At 36.5% G+C, this 17,643-nt stretch overlaps 1 protein-coding gene across 5 annotated transcripts in view; it reads left to right on the top strand.

The window, feature by feature from the left end:
* LOC145469970 (cyclin-dependent kinase 14-like) overlaps positions 1-17,643 on the top strand; it is a 60,754-nt gene that overhangs the window by 39,343 nt on the left and 3,768 nt on the right. Inside the window, exons 12-19 of one of the 5 annotated variants that reach the window (XR_014042407.1) lie at positions 971-1,030; positions 8,940-9,033; positions 10,248-10,311; positions 11,097-11,145; positions 13,455-13,503; positions 14,367-14,457; positions 15,231-15,286; positions 17,314-17,546. Coding sequence is in view for 2 of the 5 variants with exons in the window: in XM_081453796.1 (XP_081309922.1) it covers positions 971-1,030; positions 8,940-9,033; positions 10,248-10,311; positions 11,097-11,145; positions 13,455-13,503; positions 14,367-14,606 (556 nt within the window). In the remaining 3 variants the exon portion in view is untranslated. Of the gene's footprint in view, positions 1-970; positions 1,031-8,939; positions 9,034-10,247; positions 10,312-11,096; positions 11,146-13,454; positions 13,504-14,366; positions 15,117-15,230; positions 17,547-17,643 lie in introns of those variants that run through there. The other 4 variants (XR_014042405.1, XR_014042406.1, XM_081453797.1 and 1 more) reach the window with 4 other exon arrangements.

Genomic DNA, 17,643 nt, shown 5'->3' on the forward strand with positions numbered 1-17,643 from the left:
AAAATTCCATAATTTTGTCCTATGAATAACCGGCAATCTTTCATCTTTTGCTGTTGCCAAGTTCCAGAAACCACTGCAGTACTTTAATTCACCTTTGCAGTCTATAAATATCAAAGGTACTTGATGTGAATGTTGATATATGTAGGCATGTATATTAAGTCTGAGTTTTTAATTATTCCAAAACAATTTGTGCTGCAATTTACAAAGCACACATCAAGTCTTGGATAAAGTCAACGTTGGTTTGATTCTGCATATTCTTCACAGAACTTCACAAAATTTTTGTAGTTTTTAACAAATAGTGGAAAAGTCAGAATTCAAGTCAAGATTAAACTGAAAACAAAAAAGTATGATTGCGCATGAATGTTTCACATGACAAAACAGATGCAGACATAGTTTGCGCATACACAATAGGAAATCGAAAACAGTTAAGTGTTTGTAAAATTACAATTCAAGAAGCTGAAAGACCAGCTCTTATAGTTTAGGTTTATGAAAGTTGTTGACAGCAACAACAGCAAACATTATTCTTTACAATAACTGGCCTCTTCCAGCCCAACAAACTTATTCCAAAGTTTGTGCTGGAAAAGGAAATAAATGCCCCATCCTTAATAACTGCTCCCTTTCTGATAAGTGCCTTCTGCATACTTAGGCTATGAAAAGTAAATTAAGAAGAAATTGGTATTATTGTATATTTTGGGATGCATTGAAATCAATATAATTATACTTGCGTGTTGATTTCCTGATAATCTTTTATTATTGCATGTTAGGAGAGAATTGATTTGTCTTTTCTACAGCATCTTTATGGTACTGGAATTTCTTCTCCTATCTTGGGGGCATAAAATATAGCAATTCTCTGCTGTATTCTCTATGTTATTCACTCATCCAAGTCTTGCTCAATTGGTCATACCCTGCCTGACATCACCTTAACATTGTCTTGTTGAGTCAAATATCATGATTATTTGCTGATTTTTAGGTATCGACCTCCAGATGTTCTTCTTGGATCAAAAGATTACACAACTTCATTAGATATCTGGTGAGACTGAGGAAAGGTTTTAAATAAAACATTGGTTCACTTTTGAATTTTCAGTATTTATTGTTAATTATTATAATGTTATTATAAAATATGCAGCTGTGTAGTTGATCCTGAACACTGCAATACCACAAAAAAAAAATCGGTAAACATCGCAATTTTGCAAAAAAAATTCACCAAATACCGCAATACTTCAATACTTCAATACCAAGTCAAAACTTTAGAGCAAATATAGCAATTAAGAATTTGCAGGGCCCTGGAATTTGTTAATGAACATGAAGTTAGGTTAATTTCTATTTAGACAACATGATCAAAACAAGTAACTTCCATTACCCTTTTCTGATTGCAACACAAGGAATTGCAGTTTTCTGTTACCATGAGAGCTAAGTTTCATTGGGAATGTCCAATCAGAAACTGGAAAAGGCTCAGAAAACATTGGAGGACTTGAAGGATAATTTCTAATACCGTCCAAAATGGAAAAAAAAAAAAACGAAAAAAAAAAACACGTCCCACAGGTTTGGAGAATACTGCTATACTACATTTCCAGATTATAACTACTGAAATACCATAAGAAAAATTGTCCAATACTGCAATACCACAAACCCCAATGTCCCCCTCTTTCAGGGTAGTTTTCAGGAAACTAGATTATAGTTACCATAGTCAGGGTTACCATACATACACATACAAACATACACTTTATCTAACCTTGGATTTAATAAAGACCAATGATAAAGGAATGAAGCATGTCCATACTCTTTAAATATAAAGTATAACAACAATTCAGGGATGTACACTGACTGCATGTCATCCATTTTTAACAGATCTCCATTCATTCAAATGGTTTCATGCCTGCCATCAGTTAAGAGACAAAAATTCACTCTGGAAACCATTCCTTATATACTACCTGCCCAAAATGAAATGAGTGAAATCTGTTGGCCTGTAAGTTTATTTCTTATCAAATATCAAAAATGGCTTTGACCCACCAAACACAGAGAATGAGTTATGAAACAGTGGTAATTTTGAGACTACTTTGCTAAGTTCTTAATAGAGCTAGAGAGGGAAACAATATTTTGTATTGTAAAAGCTTATGAAATATTATTTAAAAATTCGGTTATCCTCTTCAGGAAGCTATCTGTTACTGAGGCTGCTACAGGTGGTAGTTCTGAGGGGCTAGCAGTAATCAAATGAAGTTGCAATTTGCATGGTTGAAGTGGAAGCCTACACCAGCACTAAAAATTATTGTTTGTACCCTTTAAAGACCAGAACTGCCAAACTGAGAAGAGCATGAAATTTGTGACAGTACTATAGCTAATTAGAGATTTTTAAAATTTGATGACTAAGCAGTAATAGTGGAATTCTACTGGTGTGCTAATACTATTGGGTTATTCCAGAAAAAATCCATAGACCCTGATGCCCAGTGAATGGGCACATATTGTAAGCCCCCCCCCCCCCCACCTCCTACCCAGATTTCACGAAGTGCTAGGCCCCTCCCCCCCACCACCGGCCTCTGGATTTCCAAGGCAAAATACCCCTCCCGCCTGGATTTCCAAAAAATTTACGAGCCTTAAATGTAATTTATTTTCTATAAAATTATATGCAGACATCCAGACGATGCTCTTGTGTAATTTCTAAAGCTTAAACAAATATTAAGCTTACAATTATTCTTTGGAACTCAATAAAGCAAGCTTATTAATGTGAAAAAGTTTTTGGACTCTCTTTAAATATTTAAAAAAATATTTGAGTATTGTGCGGGATTTTGCAGAATTGGAGAGTTGTGCATTATGTATTGCAACCAAGAGCGTGTCGCCATGCTTACTATTTGAAAAACAATCCGTTCTTGCGGATTTTACATGACTGTATGTAGACTGTACCAGACCAGTGAATTTTGAAACTCTTTTCTATGACAGCTATTTTTGTCAACAGTTACGTTTAGCAGAGCATTGGGCAATGGTATGACAATACAAATAGTGTCAGATGTTACACACTCCTAGTGATCTTTGTTTCGACAGCTAGGTTTCTTCATGCTTGTCCTTTTGTCACGTGTTTTCTGCATGTTTACTGTGATCATGGAGAAACCTGTGTAGGTAACTTGACGTATCTCAGGAAAGAAAGCCATGAGAACTGAAATACTTCAATTTTTTGAGTTATTTTTTTGTAAAAAAGAATACTTCTTAGTGGGCATGTCGGGTATGTTATGGACGGGTCAATGGATGAGTGAGTGAGAGATGTATGTATGTCACACCAATCAGATTGGATCTACTATAAACAGCCAGTCAAATTTCTTGTTGTAAAGGTAAATGGTATGTGAGAAGATTTGATCCTGATACAGTTCAGAACGGCCATATTTATTCTTCTATAAAAGAGGAGGGAGTATTCATATATTGGGCCTACTTCAACATTTTCTGTGGGTTAGGCTGAGGATTTTGTGGGCAGGTTTGATAATCATTTGCTACTGGATAATCAGTCAAAAAAACATAGTGTTTGGCATATAACTACGAGCATGCGATGAAGGGTGAGCTTTTCCCATTAGATAAGTTTTTGAATTGAGTCTTAGCCACTTTACCACTAGGTTTAAGATGTGAATGAAAAACAAGTTGATGTGCATGGTTTCTATGATAGGATCAATTGTATTTTAGGGGGGCGGAATGCACTACTGGGAATGTGAAGAGGTTGTGACCAGGTTAAAGTCATTTGCGTGTTGTATTGAAAACCTAACTATTGCTGCAGAGTTCGTAATCTTATGAGTGTTCCGGGCATGCCATTAATTTCAGCATCCACTGATAAGTTTCAATGTGAAAAGCGAAGAGACTACGATTAATTTGGTCAACAGAAGGAATGGTTCTTGCTGACTTCTGGAATGAGAAGATACGTTTTAATGAAACTAAATCTTTTCTCTTCAATGTTATCAGGGTTTTGCTTATTCACGTTAATAACTAACACGAATTGTAGTTGAAGAAAAAGGAAATTATTTTTGTTCAAGATAACTTTAGTGAGGTATACGAAGTCTTGAGCGTTTTATTGTATTAAACACAAGGACTTTGGTAATTGAAAAATAAAGACTGACATGTATGTTGCCAGTTTGATTTTTAGTCCGGGTTTGGAGCGGAGTGTGACAGTTACATACATACATTGGCCAGGGTTGTTTTAGAGTGCATGATGTTCAGTGTAATGGTGGCTAGTTATGAACGAGATGAGCCTTGAGTTTTGAAACAGTTCATGAGTTAGTAGTATGCAAATGAAACGAGATATTTTTATTTTTAGTTACAAAGGTAACTTGATACTTTTGTTTTTCACAAGGAGTAAACTCAAATAGAGGTCATGAATCATCGCTTCTAGTTCTTAGGACATGTTTTAGAGGAGACAAGACTATTTAAATTTGAAACAGTTCTAGCATTTACAATGAAGTGCAGGTAACGATTGTTTTGTTCTTGTTGCATGGAAATATAACGAGATATTTTTATTTTTTAGTTACAAAGGGTAATTTGACACTCTTGTTTTTCACAAGGGTGTAAATTCAATTAGAGCTGACGAATTGTCGCCACTTGTTCCCACGAGATGTTTGCTACCTTTAGTTACAAATGGTAACTTAACACTTTCGTTTTTTATATGGGAGTAAATTCAATTAGAGCTGACAAGTTATCGGCTATTGTTCCCAGGATGTTAAACAAAAATGAAGCTTTCATTTCTGGACGGTTTTTATGTCTCTGCAGTGGCAGTTCAATATTTTTATTTGATGGGCATTTTATGACATTCTTTTCAGTTCAGGTAAAAAGTATGAAAACTGTTAAAATGTTCTTTGAAGACTGTGTGGCACCAAGTTAAAGTGCAATTTAATTAAAACAGACTTTCAATGTGTCAGAGAGGTTTTTTTTCTCATTCTTTCTACTTTCAGTGAAGTAGTGTTGTTGCATTGTGTTGTATAAAAAGAGTAAACTTATGACTCATATAAAATGTGAAAAGTTCTCTTAAGGTCGGTAATACGGGCAACATTTTTCTTCAACTTTTCTTGCAACTTTGTTGCATTGCAAGTTGAAACCCTCTATTGTGCGTATTACCACGTTTGTGACCAACTTGTCTTGGAGCAAAATACAGTGTTGCTAGTCTGCAGAATTCTTCTTGGTTAATCGTGTGTAATTAAAGATGGCACCTTCTTTCCTATAATTTAGTGTTTCCACGAACTTCCACTTTGACTTCTTGCCGTCATTTTGTCCTTGATTTTCCGTGCCAACGAAGTTCTGTCAGTATGAAGCTCAGTGTCATTTCAGATAGCTAGGCGAAAAGTTGTATTTTTTGTGACAGTTCTTCCACGCCTTTTGCCTTTTTTGCTGCTTGTTTTGAAGGGCCAAACAACACTGACTATGATAGCCCTTGAGGTCTTTGTACAGGGCAAATTTCTGACTTTCCAAGAGTTACTCGTCTACTTCGAATTCACCCTTGTCTTCACTGTCCACCATGTTTGTTATGTTTGCTGCGTTGCCGCGCTTCACGACAGTCAATCACAAGCGTTGAATTCAAATTTGTTGCGAGACAAGTTGTAGCTTCAGTGGTAATACGAGAAGCAAAACTAAAATTTGTTGCAGAAAGTAGAACTTGGATGCTTACCATTTACAGAAACCATCCGGTTGGAAATTTCAGGCAAAAACATTAAACAGTTGAATACCACGTTGCGAGAGAAGGAATTGCTATAAAGTATATCCACATCACCTAGAGAGACTTAGAGCAGAAAATAGCATCACCTCAAATCACAGCCCATATTTTCAGAAGCTTCCCAAATGGAATGGCACGAACCATTTGATTTTCCAACTGGAATTTACAGTTTTCCCATGTAAATGGTAAGTACCCCTTGAGTCTACTTTGGGCAACATGTTGCCCCAACTTGCAACACTGTATTTTGCTGCGAGACAAGTTGGTCACAATCGGGGTAATACACGCAACAATGTGTTTCAACTTGTAATGCAACAATGTTGCCAGACAAGTTGAAGAAAAATGTTGCCTGTATTACCGGAAGTAGTGTTTTTGCGTTGTGTTGTGTACATGTAAAAAGAGTAAACTTACAACTCATATAAAATGCGAAAAGTTCTCTTAAGGACGTTTGCACTAATTGTTTCTGCGCATCCTAACTGTGCACGCAAATTCACATGCCACATCATGCATCAAGCGCACGCACTATGTACTAAAATGAACAATGATAGGGCAGATGGCCATTGCTATTGCTTTGCGTGGATTTAACGATCTTGAACATTCGGTGACCCCTACTTTTCTTACCAGAAACAGATTTTATTTACAATTATCGCCACATTGTCCAAAAATGGAAAAAAATCAATGTGGGAAGTTAAAAAAATTTCAAGATATCTGTCCACAGGGCATCGAATCCTGCCATCTTGCGGCTGCAAGGCATGTTAAACTATGGTCACTAAATGTGAACTTGTTCTTTAAGAAACCTCGTCAGTTGACTAAATTCACTTAATAGGTCCACTTAAACAATACTTGGCAGAGAACATTTCACTTCAAAGATCTAATTGCAGTATATTTGAGCTTACAAACACTGTGGCCTTATTCGCTAATGAAGCCTGATTTTTTCAGATTTAGGGTGTTCTTCCGGGCATGTTCCCTCCAAAACAAAGTCAGTGACCCCCCATTTTTTTGCCTTTTTGGCAAAAGTAGATCAGTACCTTTCTGTGTGGGAATATTTTGGGCACGAACATCCTTAACTTGAGTATTTTTGAGCAAAAATTCCTCTTAGGGGTTGGAACGGCTATGTGATCGGTGAGTGAGGGTGTTATGCATGTGCGCGTGTCACACCAATCACAGTGTGGGTTGTATCAAAGAATGAATCAAACTGTCTGTTAGAAAATAAGATGGTATCTACATTAATCTGGAGATGTTTCAGATTACTGTAGTTTTTTCAGTCAAACATTTTATGGCTTACTATTTAGTTATCTCACCATTACCGATGTAACATCATATGTCCATCATAAATTCCCAGTTTCTTTCTTGCTGTACATTGTACATCGCAACCAAAAAAACTTGTCAAATAAACCAAATCATTACTGTAAACAGTTCTATGAATGCTCCTATCTCCGAGACTTTTAGTTCACAAAAACAATAACTCTTGCATGCCTTGCGTGCCTATGTTTTCAAATTCAGAGAGTGCTCAAGTGTCACATGTTACACATCTAAAAGTTCGAGGTTACCAGAACATTCAGTTGGAAATGATCCCTGAAAAAGATTTTTATGTTCAAAGCCCCATTTGCAGGGATTTTCATGGTATTTGACACCTTGTTCCAAGAGAATTTCAAGGAACCCTTCCATTGGTGGGGGGGAGAGGGGGGATTTTTTCTGGAATGACCCATTGCTAAAATATGCGTGCCTGAGTTATTGTATTGTTTCAGCCATTAATCTGAAGTTGGGGTACATCATCTACAAAATGGCAACATTTTTTCTTTTGTACACAGTATCAGAGTAAAATTTTGAAATACCACTGGGTCAACTATTCCAGCAACTAAATCAAAGTGCTCTATGAGCAAACTCAAGAATTTCATAGTGAATGGTGATTGATAAGAGCTAAGGTTTGTGTGACGTGAAATTACTCTTTTCATGGAAAAAAAATGATGTTTAACAGCAGAAAAATTATGAGAAGCAAAAATCAAAGCTTTAACTGGAAATAATTATTCTGAAACTAAACTTTCACAAAGATCATTTCTCAAGACTTCATGTCCACAGCAGAAAGATATTTAAAAACTTTTGAACCAACACTGTTATACAATTTTAATAGAATAAACCAACCTTTTCAAGACTTGTCTTAAACCTGATGTACACCTGAACGATTGAGATTAACACTTTCCCTGACCAACAAATGAACCAGAAATTTTACCACAATGATCTGGGTCGTTTGAACTAACAGTTACAAGCTGTCATTAACACACTATTAACAACCATTTAATTTGACTTATTTGAAATAACAGTTCCATTTTTAGCACAACACTCCCACTTACATAACCCATTATCCCAGAGATGTCAAATGAATCAAACAGCTTCTCCTTATAATTATATGGAATACTGGTCTGAAGAACCATCTCTGGAGGGAATGTAAACATTGAACAGTTCAAATATAAAAGTAAGTTACAGTATGATTTATTGTTGCTTCATGAGGTAAATTTGTAGTTGTGTTTGGCTGGCCAAATTCTCTTGACCTTTGCAGCGACACTACATGTAATTTGATTTCCAAACACCTTCAGAGAGAAGTCATAAGTGTTGTACACAAAAACCACGAGTAGAAATTTTGGTTGTTACATTGCTGGACTTAAGATCACATTGTAAACTACTTTATCAGCACGATAAATAGGTGTACACAAAAAGGAGATAAGCATCACAAGACACCGACAGATTTCTAATTCTCACAGAGGCCCTCTGCAGACAACAATTCTAGATTGGACTCAAGCAACAATAAATCATAGTTATCTTCACTGTTTTTACTTCAAATTCAAACTTGATGAAGAGTCTGCCATTGCCAACATTTTCCCCTAGTGTGCATGTGTGAATCCATTTCTGTTAACCAGTATTCCATGAAAGTTGCTGCTGTTTGATTGGCAGAAGTGTATTACAAAGAATGTTTTGATTTGAAGGTTGTGTAGTCATATTTGTATAAATGAAATTTGGAAAAGCACTGCTGAGACTTTTGCCCTGTTATTATGATTGTTGTCCCTGTTGTTATTTATCGACATTCAAATTCTACTTTGAATGTTGATAAATAACTGAAGATGATTATTAAAAGAAAATAAAGATATTCAACTCTCAATTTCTATGAAGTCTTTCTGTGCATTGACTATCGTTTCATTAAAATCTCGAGCATGATCTCATCAAATAATTTATGAACAGTGATTAATGCTGGTAATTCTGGCTTTTTGCTTAGGGGTGCAGGATGTATTTTTGTAGAGATGATAACAGGAATTGCTTTGTTTCCTGGAACAGGAGATTACATTGCCCAGCTCAATAAGATATGGCAGGTAAGAAATGATTCCTTTGTAACATCCTGAGAATGGGTAGATCTAGATCTGTATGGGCAGAAATAAATTGAAGAAGGGAAATGAAGCTATGTGAGTTATCACATTACAAAACACTTCCAGTAAGTGGGACAAGTGATGGTGGTCATCTTGTCTGCTAAATGTAAACTTGTGTGTAACATATGGATATGAAATCAATCCAGACCATCATGTATTTGATTAAGAAATACAGAAACAGATTGTCTGTCAGCACCAGCGATGAACAGAGAAGCTTGTTATAAACTACAGCTATGGCAGACTGTAAGACCTCAGGACCAAGCTATATTTTTAATTTTAACACCCGACACTTAACAATTACGATAATAATGCAAGCTACTTAACAATAAACAGTATCAATTGGCGCTGAACACTGTGCTTGATGCTTACTGGTAGCACTATTGATATGCCTGGGAACACCAGGAATTCACATTTAGCACTTTTGATTTGTTTTTTCCTGGCACAAATGGCTCCTGATATTTGCAGGCACACATTAGAAGGACATATGGGAAGAAAATTATTCCAAGCAAGAGAAACAGGAACAGAAATGTGTCTCTTGTTTAATATCAGCAATTAAATTTGCAGGAGATTCCAATACAATGTTGTAGATTGCACACTTGGGGCAGAGATGAAATCACTCGCAATTTTTACCGGTGATTTGAATCGCTCATGAATACACGTAATGACCGTACAAAATCGCATGATACATGCATATCCCAGGCTTTATGAATGTCCTTGCTTAACAGAACATTTTCATTCAATATTGTGTTGGGTTAGCATCTCTCAAATTTGATCATTTAGCCAAGGCTTTAGGGGATACCCACAACCACTGAAACTACTTGAAGCCTGAAATCGGGGTCTGCAAACTCTGCATTTGACAGTCTTGTTGACTTACAACATTAAATTGGACTGTGGACTTGCATTTTAATAATATGTTTCTGTGTTGAGATAATTCTTTTCAGAAAATGCAGATGAAAAATCAGTGATTTGAAGGTATATGGTAACCTTAGAGAAGCTTTGGTTATAGCTTCTTGTAATTTTTTCACTTTAAAACATTAGTTTTTTATATGAGGGGGGTGATTTCATATTACACAGAGGTTAGCTCATATCAGATATCATTCACTGCTGGGAAATTCATGCATTTGCTCATAGAACACTTTGATTGTTTCTCTTGGATTAAGATTGCAGGAACAGCAACAGAAGAAACATGGCCTGGAGTGACCAGATTTCCTGAGTATAATGCAGGTAATGATCAGTAAACTTTGCCAAAATTGCAGCGATTGTGGGTGAATTTTTAGACGCTACTCATTTATTTTGAATTTATAGGCAAAGCCCTGAAATACCCATGAAAAAGCCATCAAATTTAGGAATTGTTTTTCATAGCCTCTTAGTGGTTTTCATGGTGTTGTAGTTCACAGACTTTTCTTGAGGCACTGAATTCATGGCCATGAAAAAACCATGGCTATCCATTAATATTAAAAAATTTTAATGTTAATAGATCATGAAAAATTGGTAATTCGATGGCCTTCAACTATTTTCATGGGGTAAACAAGAAACACATAGACCATAAAAACTACATTAAAATAGTACGTGACCTCTGGCCTCAAAATCATGGTAATTCAAGCACCAATTTAAAATAAATTATGAAATATTAATTACGAATTGGTTGGTACACAGGACTACAAGGCATGTATCTTTGGTTGATATAATTGACTTTATTCAACCCTTTCAATGGTGTTTAAGGTTACTCCAAACTTTAGCAGGGATACTCTTGCCAATTGTGTGGTTCCAGAAAATATCCATATCCCCCATGGAGGGTTTTTTCCAGTTTGACCCCCTGCCCCCCAGGATTTTCTGTTCCAGGGGACTTTACAGTACTCCTCCCAGCCCCTGGAATTTCCATGATTTTTCTACTTGGGTCCTCTACGCCTTAAGCTTCAAAATTCCATATCCATAAATAACAAAGTTTAACTTAGTTTAGCTATAAGTAATTAATTTATAAGTAACATGCCTTGTTTCCGTTAATTTAGATTTGTTTGTGGACTTTCCACCTCAACGACTTGGCATTGTTGCTCCAAAGTAAGTGGTCAAATTTAGAATCTGTACTTTCCATTGTTGTAAACAAGAATGATCTCTCTAACCCTGGTTCTTGGCTGAAGGAAGGTAAATTTAGAAAGCCTTGGGTGTGTTTTGTCTGTACCTGAGAGAACTAAGAAAATTGTTTAGGAGCTCAAAAACTGGAAACTTGCACGCATCATTACAGTGGTACTGCAATGACACATCACTGTACTGACATACCCTTAAGTTTCTTCTGATGTGAATATTGATCGTGAGACAGGATAGAAACACAAATATGAAAACTGAGACAAGCAGCAATGGTGGCAGACCCAAATTTCTAAGCTTTGCGAGTGGTCTCAAATTATTCATGTAAAATGACAAGGGCCATGTAAAGTAGGAAAAGTGCAGCATGGTGCAAGTGAGACGAAATGAGCACCTTAAGTAAGGAGCAATTGGCATTGTTATACCCCCCAACTCAAATATGTTTCCTGATTGGAGAACATGTCACATGTGATGAGTTGAAACTCGCTTACTCCCTAGGGGGAACAAAACTCATTAAGTCCTAGGGAAACAACAGCTTGAACTTTTGACTTGCACGTGATCAGGTTGTGCACCTTCAAACAGCAGAGAATTTGTGTGCTGGTCATCCTGATGTCAAAAAGCTATGGAAGTTGGGCCATGTTTCTCACTAGATACATCCTTGGAGATCTAGGGGCTGCTAGTTGGGACGAATATTTTGTGGCAAGCGACATTTTTGGGCGAAAGTTTACAACAAGAGCGAGAGAGCCCCTGGGCACTTACTCTTACAGAACCAGTTCCAGAAGGATTTGAATTCCTTCCACTGATGGATAGCGTAGACGTGGATAACGTAATTCTTTAATTATGCGACTCATGTGACCACTTTGCTAGCCCTTTACTCATGGAAAAACCAATTGAATTTAATCATGACTTTTGAGAAAGAAAGCTGTAGTTAATAGTGTTATTGTCATAATTATCATTCGTATCGTTCATGCCCATACATATCCCGAAGAATGTTCCAGATTAAGACCATTACATCATTGGAGATATTACAACGGCTAAGAGCAATGGTGCAATAATACGGTTTGTGTTGACCAAGTGATGTGGTGTCTACAGTAATCAATGGATCATCAAGGACTGCTTTCGAATGTGCACTATGTTGCGACTGTAGTGCTAAGAAAACAGAGAAATTTTAAAAATGCAGTTTTAAGATCTAACAGATCTTCTGGTTTTGTTCTGTTCCATCATGGATAGTGTATGTTTTGAAACTAGTGCCAATGTTCCCAAGTTTTGGCTTCTTATGCAACCTCATTCCCTGGGTCTCTCTTCTTCACACCCCCTGAAGTAAAGAAAGAGAGAGGGTGAGAAAAAGAGACCCCCTGGGAACAAGTACATGTAAGATAAATACATTTCTTTATACATTGCTTTTGCACAGTGCTCTCACTTCTTTATTTACTTGTTTACTTATTTGCGTTAATAACTACATACACCCATGTGTGTACATATGTAGGCTTATCTGTAGTATACACTTCCTCTTGAATGAAATTCTGCATAGCTGGCTACATGGTATGAAGAGACTTGTTAGTTGAAGCTGAAGTTGGCAATTTATTCAAGTAACAAATAAGTTGTGAATCCAAATGTATTACCCTCTGTGTAGCTTGTACTGTGTAGGCAGCATGTCAGGGCCTCTTCATATGAGCCGGGTAACTGGGCTGGCTCAGTTACCAAGACAAGTTTTGTTGTCTGATCATATGGAAAAAGACAGCTTAGCTTCAAGAAAGAAGACCAAAATGATACCACATAAAGTAGTATTGTTTGCAGCCATTGCAGCTTTGGTAAGTCTCATAACTTAACTAATAAATCTTATTGGTATTCTTCTGAAGTAGAAATATATACAAGGCAAAAACATGCCATTTTGTTTCGTCCTGGATACCCAGGCTGGAGTGTTCATCATACGAGAAAATTCTCATCTTGGTTGTAGAAACCGAGATCTCAGTAACCTGGCTGGTCCACCTTCTCATATGAACACACCAATTTTTTACAGTAACCGGGCCAGCCTGGTCAACTGGGCTCATAAGAAGAGGCCCTCAGATAGCTTCTCCTCTAACATATACAGGGTACAGTGTATAACTCACTGGGTACCATGCAGTGCATAGCCACCCGTTTTCATTAAAGGGCTTGATGTGGCAGGGTATTCTGCAGTAGCTCCAATATGTTCATGTGCACATACTAACCTACTTACTTCATATAAATGTATTTACTTCTAACTTGCAACCACTTACATACTTATTTACTTACTTTTTTAACTGAAGGCTGCTGCTTTTGACTGGTGCTGAATCTCTAGCCGCAGGAATGGTTCAGGTAAACCATAACACACCGGCCTGCATGATATCATCCTCTGACTACAACTACCAAAATTAATTTACTTGCTCCTTTATAATTTAAATTTTTAAACCACAACAGTGTTTACATGAAAAATTCCTAATTGGCAAGAGAAAAGGAAACGTGAAGGATTCTGGTAGTCAAATGATGCTGTGACCAAGTTAACTAGCAAAATTGCATGATTTTAAATGAGACAGCAAACTATAGCTTTACATTGCTTTCAAAACCTGTGATATCCTTTTAGTCAAAACACGGATTGATATTTGCACAAGTGATATCTGCTGTTGGATGGACTGCAGTAATTTAAAGTTAGACCAGGATAAAACCAACATTTTATTCATCCATTCAGTTAAGAGTTCAGTTCATATTGGAGAATATGGGTCTTTAATGTAACTCCACCAATATTTTCCCCACAAACCTCACACTAGTTCAGTAACATACCAGATGATTGTATTTTATGAGTTGTGCTGTTTTGACAAACCTGTAGTGAGTCAAATTATGAAAAACATGTACTTTGTATTATTCAAGTGATATCACTTAGTACAAAAGAAAGTTAGAGTTAAAAGGAGTGTGGTACTTGCCGTACACTTGTTGTTTCTATTGCAACTAATCTTGAGAACTTGCTTAACAAAATAAATTTATGCCATAACTATATCATTGGATTATTTATTTATGTTGTTATCATTTACTTGAACTAATTTACCCCAAGATTTTAAAATTTGAAAGGAAATGTATTTATAGATGTATACATTGTGTTGGTGGATGGATTTTATAAATTGATGAAATGGGATTACTGTTATTTGTTGTAGTAGTCACAACTACATTACTATTTTGTTCTGTAGTGTGTTCCAAGAAACAGAATATCTGCCACTGATGCCATGAGACATGCATACTTTAGTAATTTACCAAAGGAGGTGCTCACATTACCTAATGGTATGAGAATTTTTGTTTTGTTTGACATAAAGAATTTGATCATCCATTCTAGATACCATTTGTCTAAGATAATATACAATAACTATTGTGTGATTCATAGGTCTTGTGTATTGAAGGCATCCATGGTCAAGTGTCCATCAACACTCTGACATCAATCAAAGGGAACAACACTCGATTGACAATCGATTGACTCTTGATCAACAGCTTGTGCTAACAACAGATTTTGTTCTTATACAATTGAACATAGGACCAAACTCTCTTTTCTGCAAGACTTCATTTCCTTAAATGTAATAATTATATGTTTCCTGTAGAAAAACTTTTGATAACATAAGATTTTGTAAAACATTTTAAACTAAACTGTGCATGTAGCTATATTTAAACATCATGTCAGGTTTTTGTATTCTTGGTCAAGTACCTCATGTGTGACTTATAACCCCTTTCTCAGTACTTTCAGTGATATCAGTTTCTAAGCTAGAAAGTGTGTTATCTCTAACACAGTAAACAGGACACGTAAATGTGAAGTTGTATTGCATTGTTTCAGAAATGACCATACCCCTCTCATGGAAGGTTTTTAGTTTGAACCCCACCTCCATGCCCCCTGGAAATTCCAGTCTAACTACATACTTTCCTTTATAAATTTGGGCTTTTGAACCCCCCTCCCCCCCCCCCCCTCCCCTTTGGAATTTCCATTAACCTTCCTTGGGGTGGAAATGGATATTTTCTGGAACTGCACATTGTTTCCTACACTCTAACTATCCATGTTTTGTTTTCAGGGTCATCAATATTTACTGTAGCTGCAATTCAGCTATGCAAGGATGAGGAGTAAAAGGTCAGTGACTAATCTCATGTTAACTGTAAGGCTAATTGCAGCACCAAATGGGTAACTGTCTACTGTAGTGTGATTTTTGTCATTTTGAGTTTTGAGGTTTTTTGGAAAAAAAAGAAATTATTCCTTATTTGTTGAGTCTGGGCTATGTTAATGGGTGGAGGAGTGAGTGAGAGGTTATGTATATCACGCCAGTCAGATTGGGGCTACTATGCACAACCAATCAAATTTCCTCTTGTATAGGTGAAATGTGAGTGTGAATATTTCATCCTGATTTTAGAATGACCATCTTTGATTTTATTAAAACAGGAACAGGTTTTCTTGTAGTTTCCTTATTTTGAAATTTGGAATGCTGCATTTCACTGTAGTTAAGTTTTTTGTGGGTGGGTCTCAGAATAATTCTAAATTTGATAATCAGTTGAGGAATCAAAGTCTTTGGTTGCCTGCAAGCAGGCTCACGTTGGAGCACAAGTGCGAGCTGCGAGTGCAGAAATGAGCAGTGAAGCGAAGGGATGAAGCTGCGAAGCCAAGGTGCAATCAAGACTATACTTTGCATTACTTGTAATTTTGAATGTTATGAGTCTTATACTGCAGAATGCAGTATTGGGATGGTGAGGGAACTTTTGTCGATGATGGTATCTACCAGGTTTCAATCAATATTGTTTCTATTATGTGCAGCTTATGAGAAAAAAGGACAGTACCAACTAATAAAACAAAAACTAAGGTCTTTTCAGGAGCTTATAGGACTATTTGGAAAAATAGATCTTTTAGCAAGGGCTATTGGAATGCAGAAAGAAAACTGGGGGTAGCCTGACATATTTTCAGAGGTTATGCAGGATCTCTCATAAAGTGGCAAAATATTTTCTCTAACTTACTTTTATGTGTGACCAAAAAGGCTCTCATGCTGGCATTTGGAAGGTTTGTGTGACAAGGAAACTTTTATAAAATTTATACAACCTTTCTGGTGTCTGGTTGTTTTAAGTCACAATTTGAATTAATTCCTTATTTGAATGAAACCCCTTAAGGTTTTTGTTAAAAAAAAATACTCTTTAGAGTAGTAGATATAGCTAGCAACCTTTGTGGCATTTCAGGTACAAAAGTATGGGATCGCGTAATAAAAGGTAGATGTGCATTGCAGTTTGTTGGTCCCTCAACATTAGTGTACACTTAAACATCTAACAATTTGATCTGATGTTATTTTTTTATTATTATTTTCAATTTTTGGCTTACAACAATTGCCGTACATAAACCCACCCCCTGTTATAATACCCACTGTTTCAGTGGAGATTTGGGAACCCTTTTATTAGGCAATCCCATACTTTTACACCTATATCTACTGCTCTAAAGGGTTTTTTCTTTTTGAACAAAAAGGAGACCAATCTGGTCATGGCTGGACATTGTTTGACCCTTAAAAGTTACCATAAGCAACCAGGCCTGTCCTGTCCTAAATGTTTATTGTTTTGTAGTATTTATTGTTGTGGTCTATCCTAAACCAAACAGAAGATAGTTATGTTATGTCCTATAATAAGAAAATAATGCATTTTCAAGGTTCAGAAAAGCAGCTGAATACATTAATTTGGAATAACAACTCTGGCATCCACTAACATTTTTGTCTAGACCACATGTGTGCATAATTTTGTTTGTGGAAGAAGGAAAACCATCTGCTATTGGATAATTACTAACTAAATATTATAATATAGATGGGACCCTGCATCCACTCTGATTGGTCAAAAACCCATGTTTTATCAGAGTATAAAACATAGAAAAAGCGTATTTAATTGTTTTTCACCACCTTATCTCCATATCATAAAGCAAATGAAGAAGCCTAAGCCGTGTATTACACTGTGATTAAACACTCTGGACATTTGAGAACACTCAAGAAACATAGAAAACACTCACCTGTGGCTCTTGTTTTCTACATTTTCCTTGTGTTTTCAAATGCCTGTCGTGTTTAATCACAGTGTAATACATGGCTTAGGCTTCTCTATTTGTTAAGTAATTGTGAATGGTGTTTGTGGATGGTTTTGTAGAAAGTACGCTGAGAGCGGGCTCACCTTTGAGTCACGCGCATGAGCGGCAAAGAGCAAAGCGATCTGACGGAAAGGAGTCTGGAGAAGAGGCGCCAAGAAAGTGAGCCTGCCTTGATCTCTGTAATTTGTTCATTTCTGCTTTGCCTGAGTAAAGTGAAATGCCATTGGCTGAAACGTGGAAAACTGTCAATCTGTTATGTTTGATGAGGAGCAATTAGATCCCCATGGAGTCGGTAATTTATCGCACGTTCTCACAATAAAAAATAAGTCATCCACATTTAGAGTCATAGAAAGAGTTGAGTGCACGCATTACTGAATGTTTTAACAAAG

Source organism: Orbicella franksi, chromosome 15, assembly GCF_964199315.1.
Source record: "Orbicella franksi chromosome 15, jaOrbFran1.1, whole genome shotgun sequence".
Taxonomy (NCBI): domain Eukaryota; kingdom Metazoa; phylum Cnidaria; class Anthozoa; order Scleractinia; family Merulinidae; genus Orbicella; species Orbicella franksi.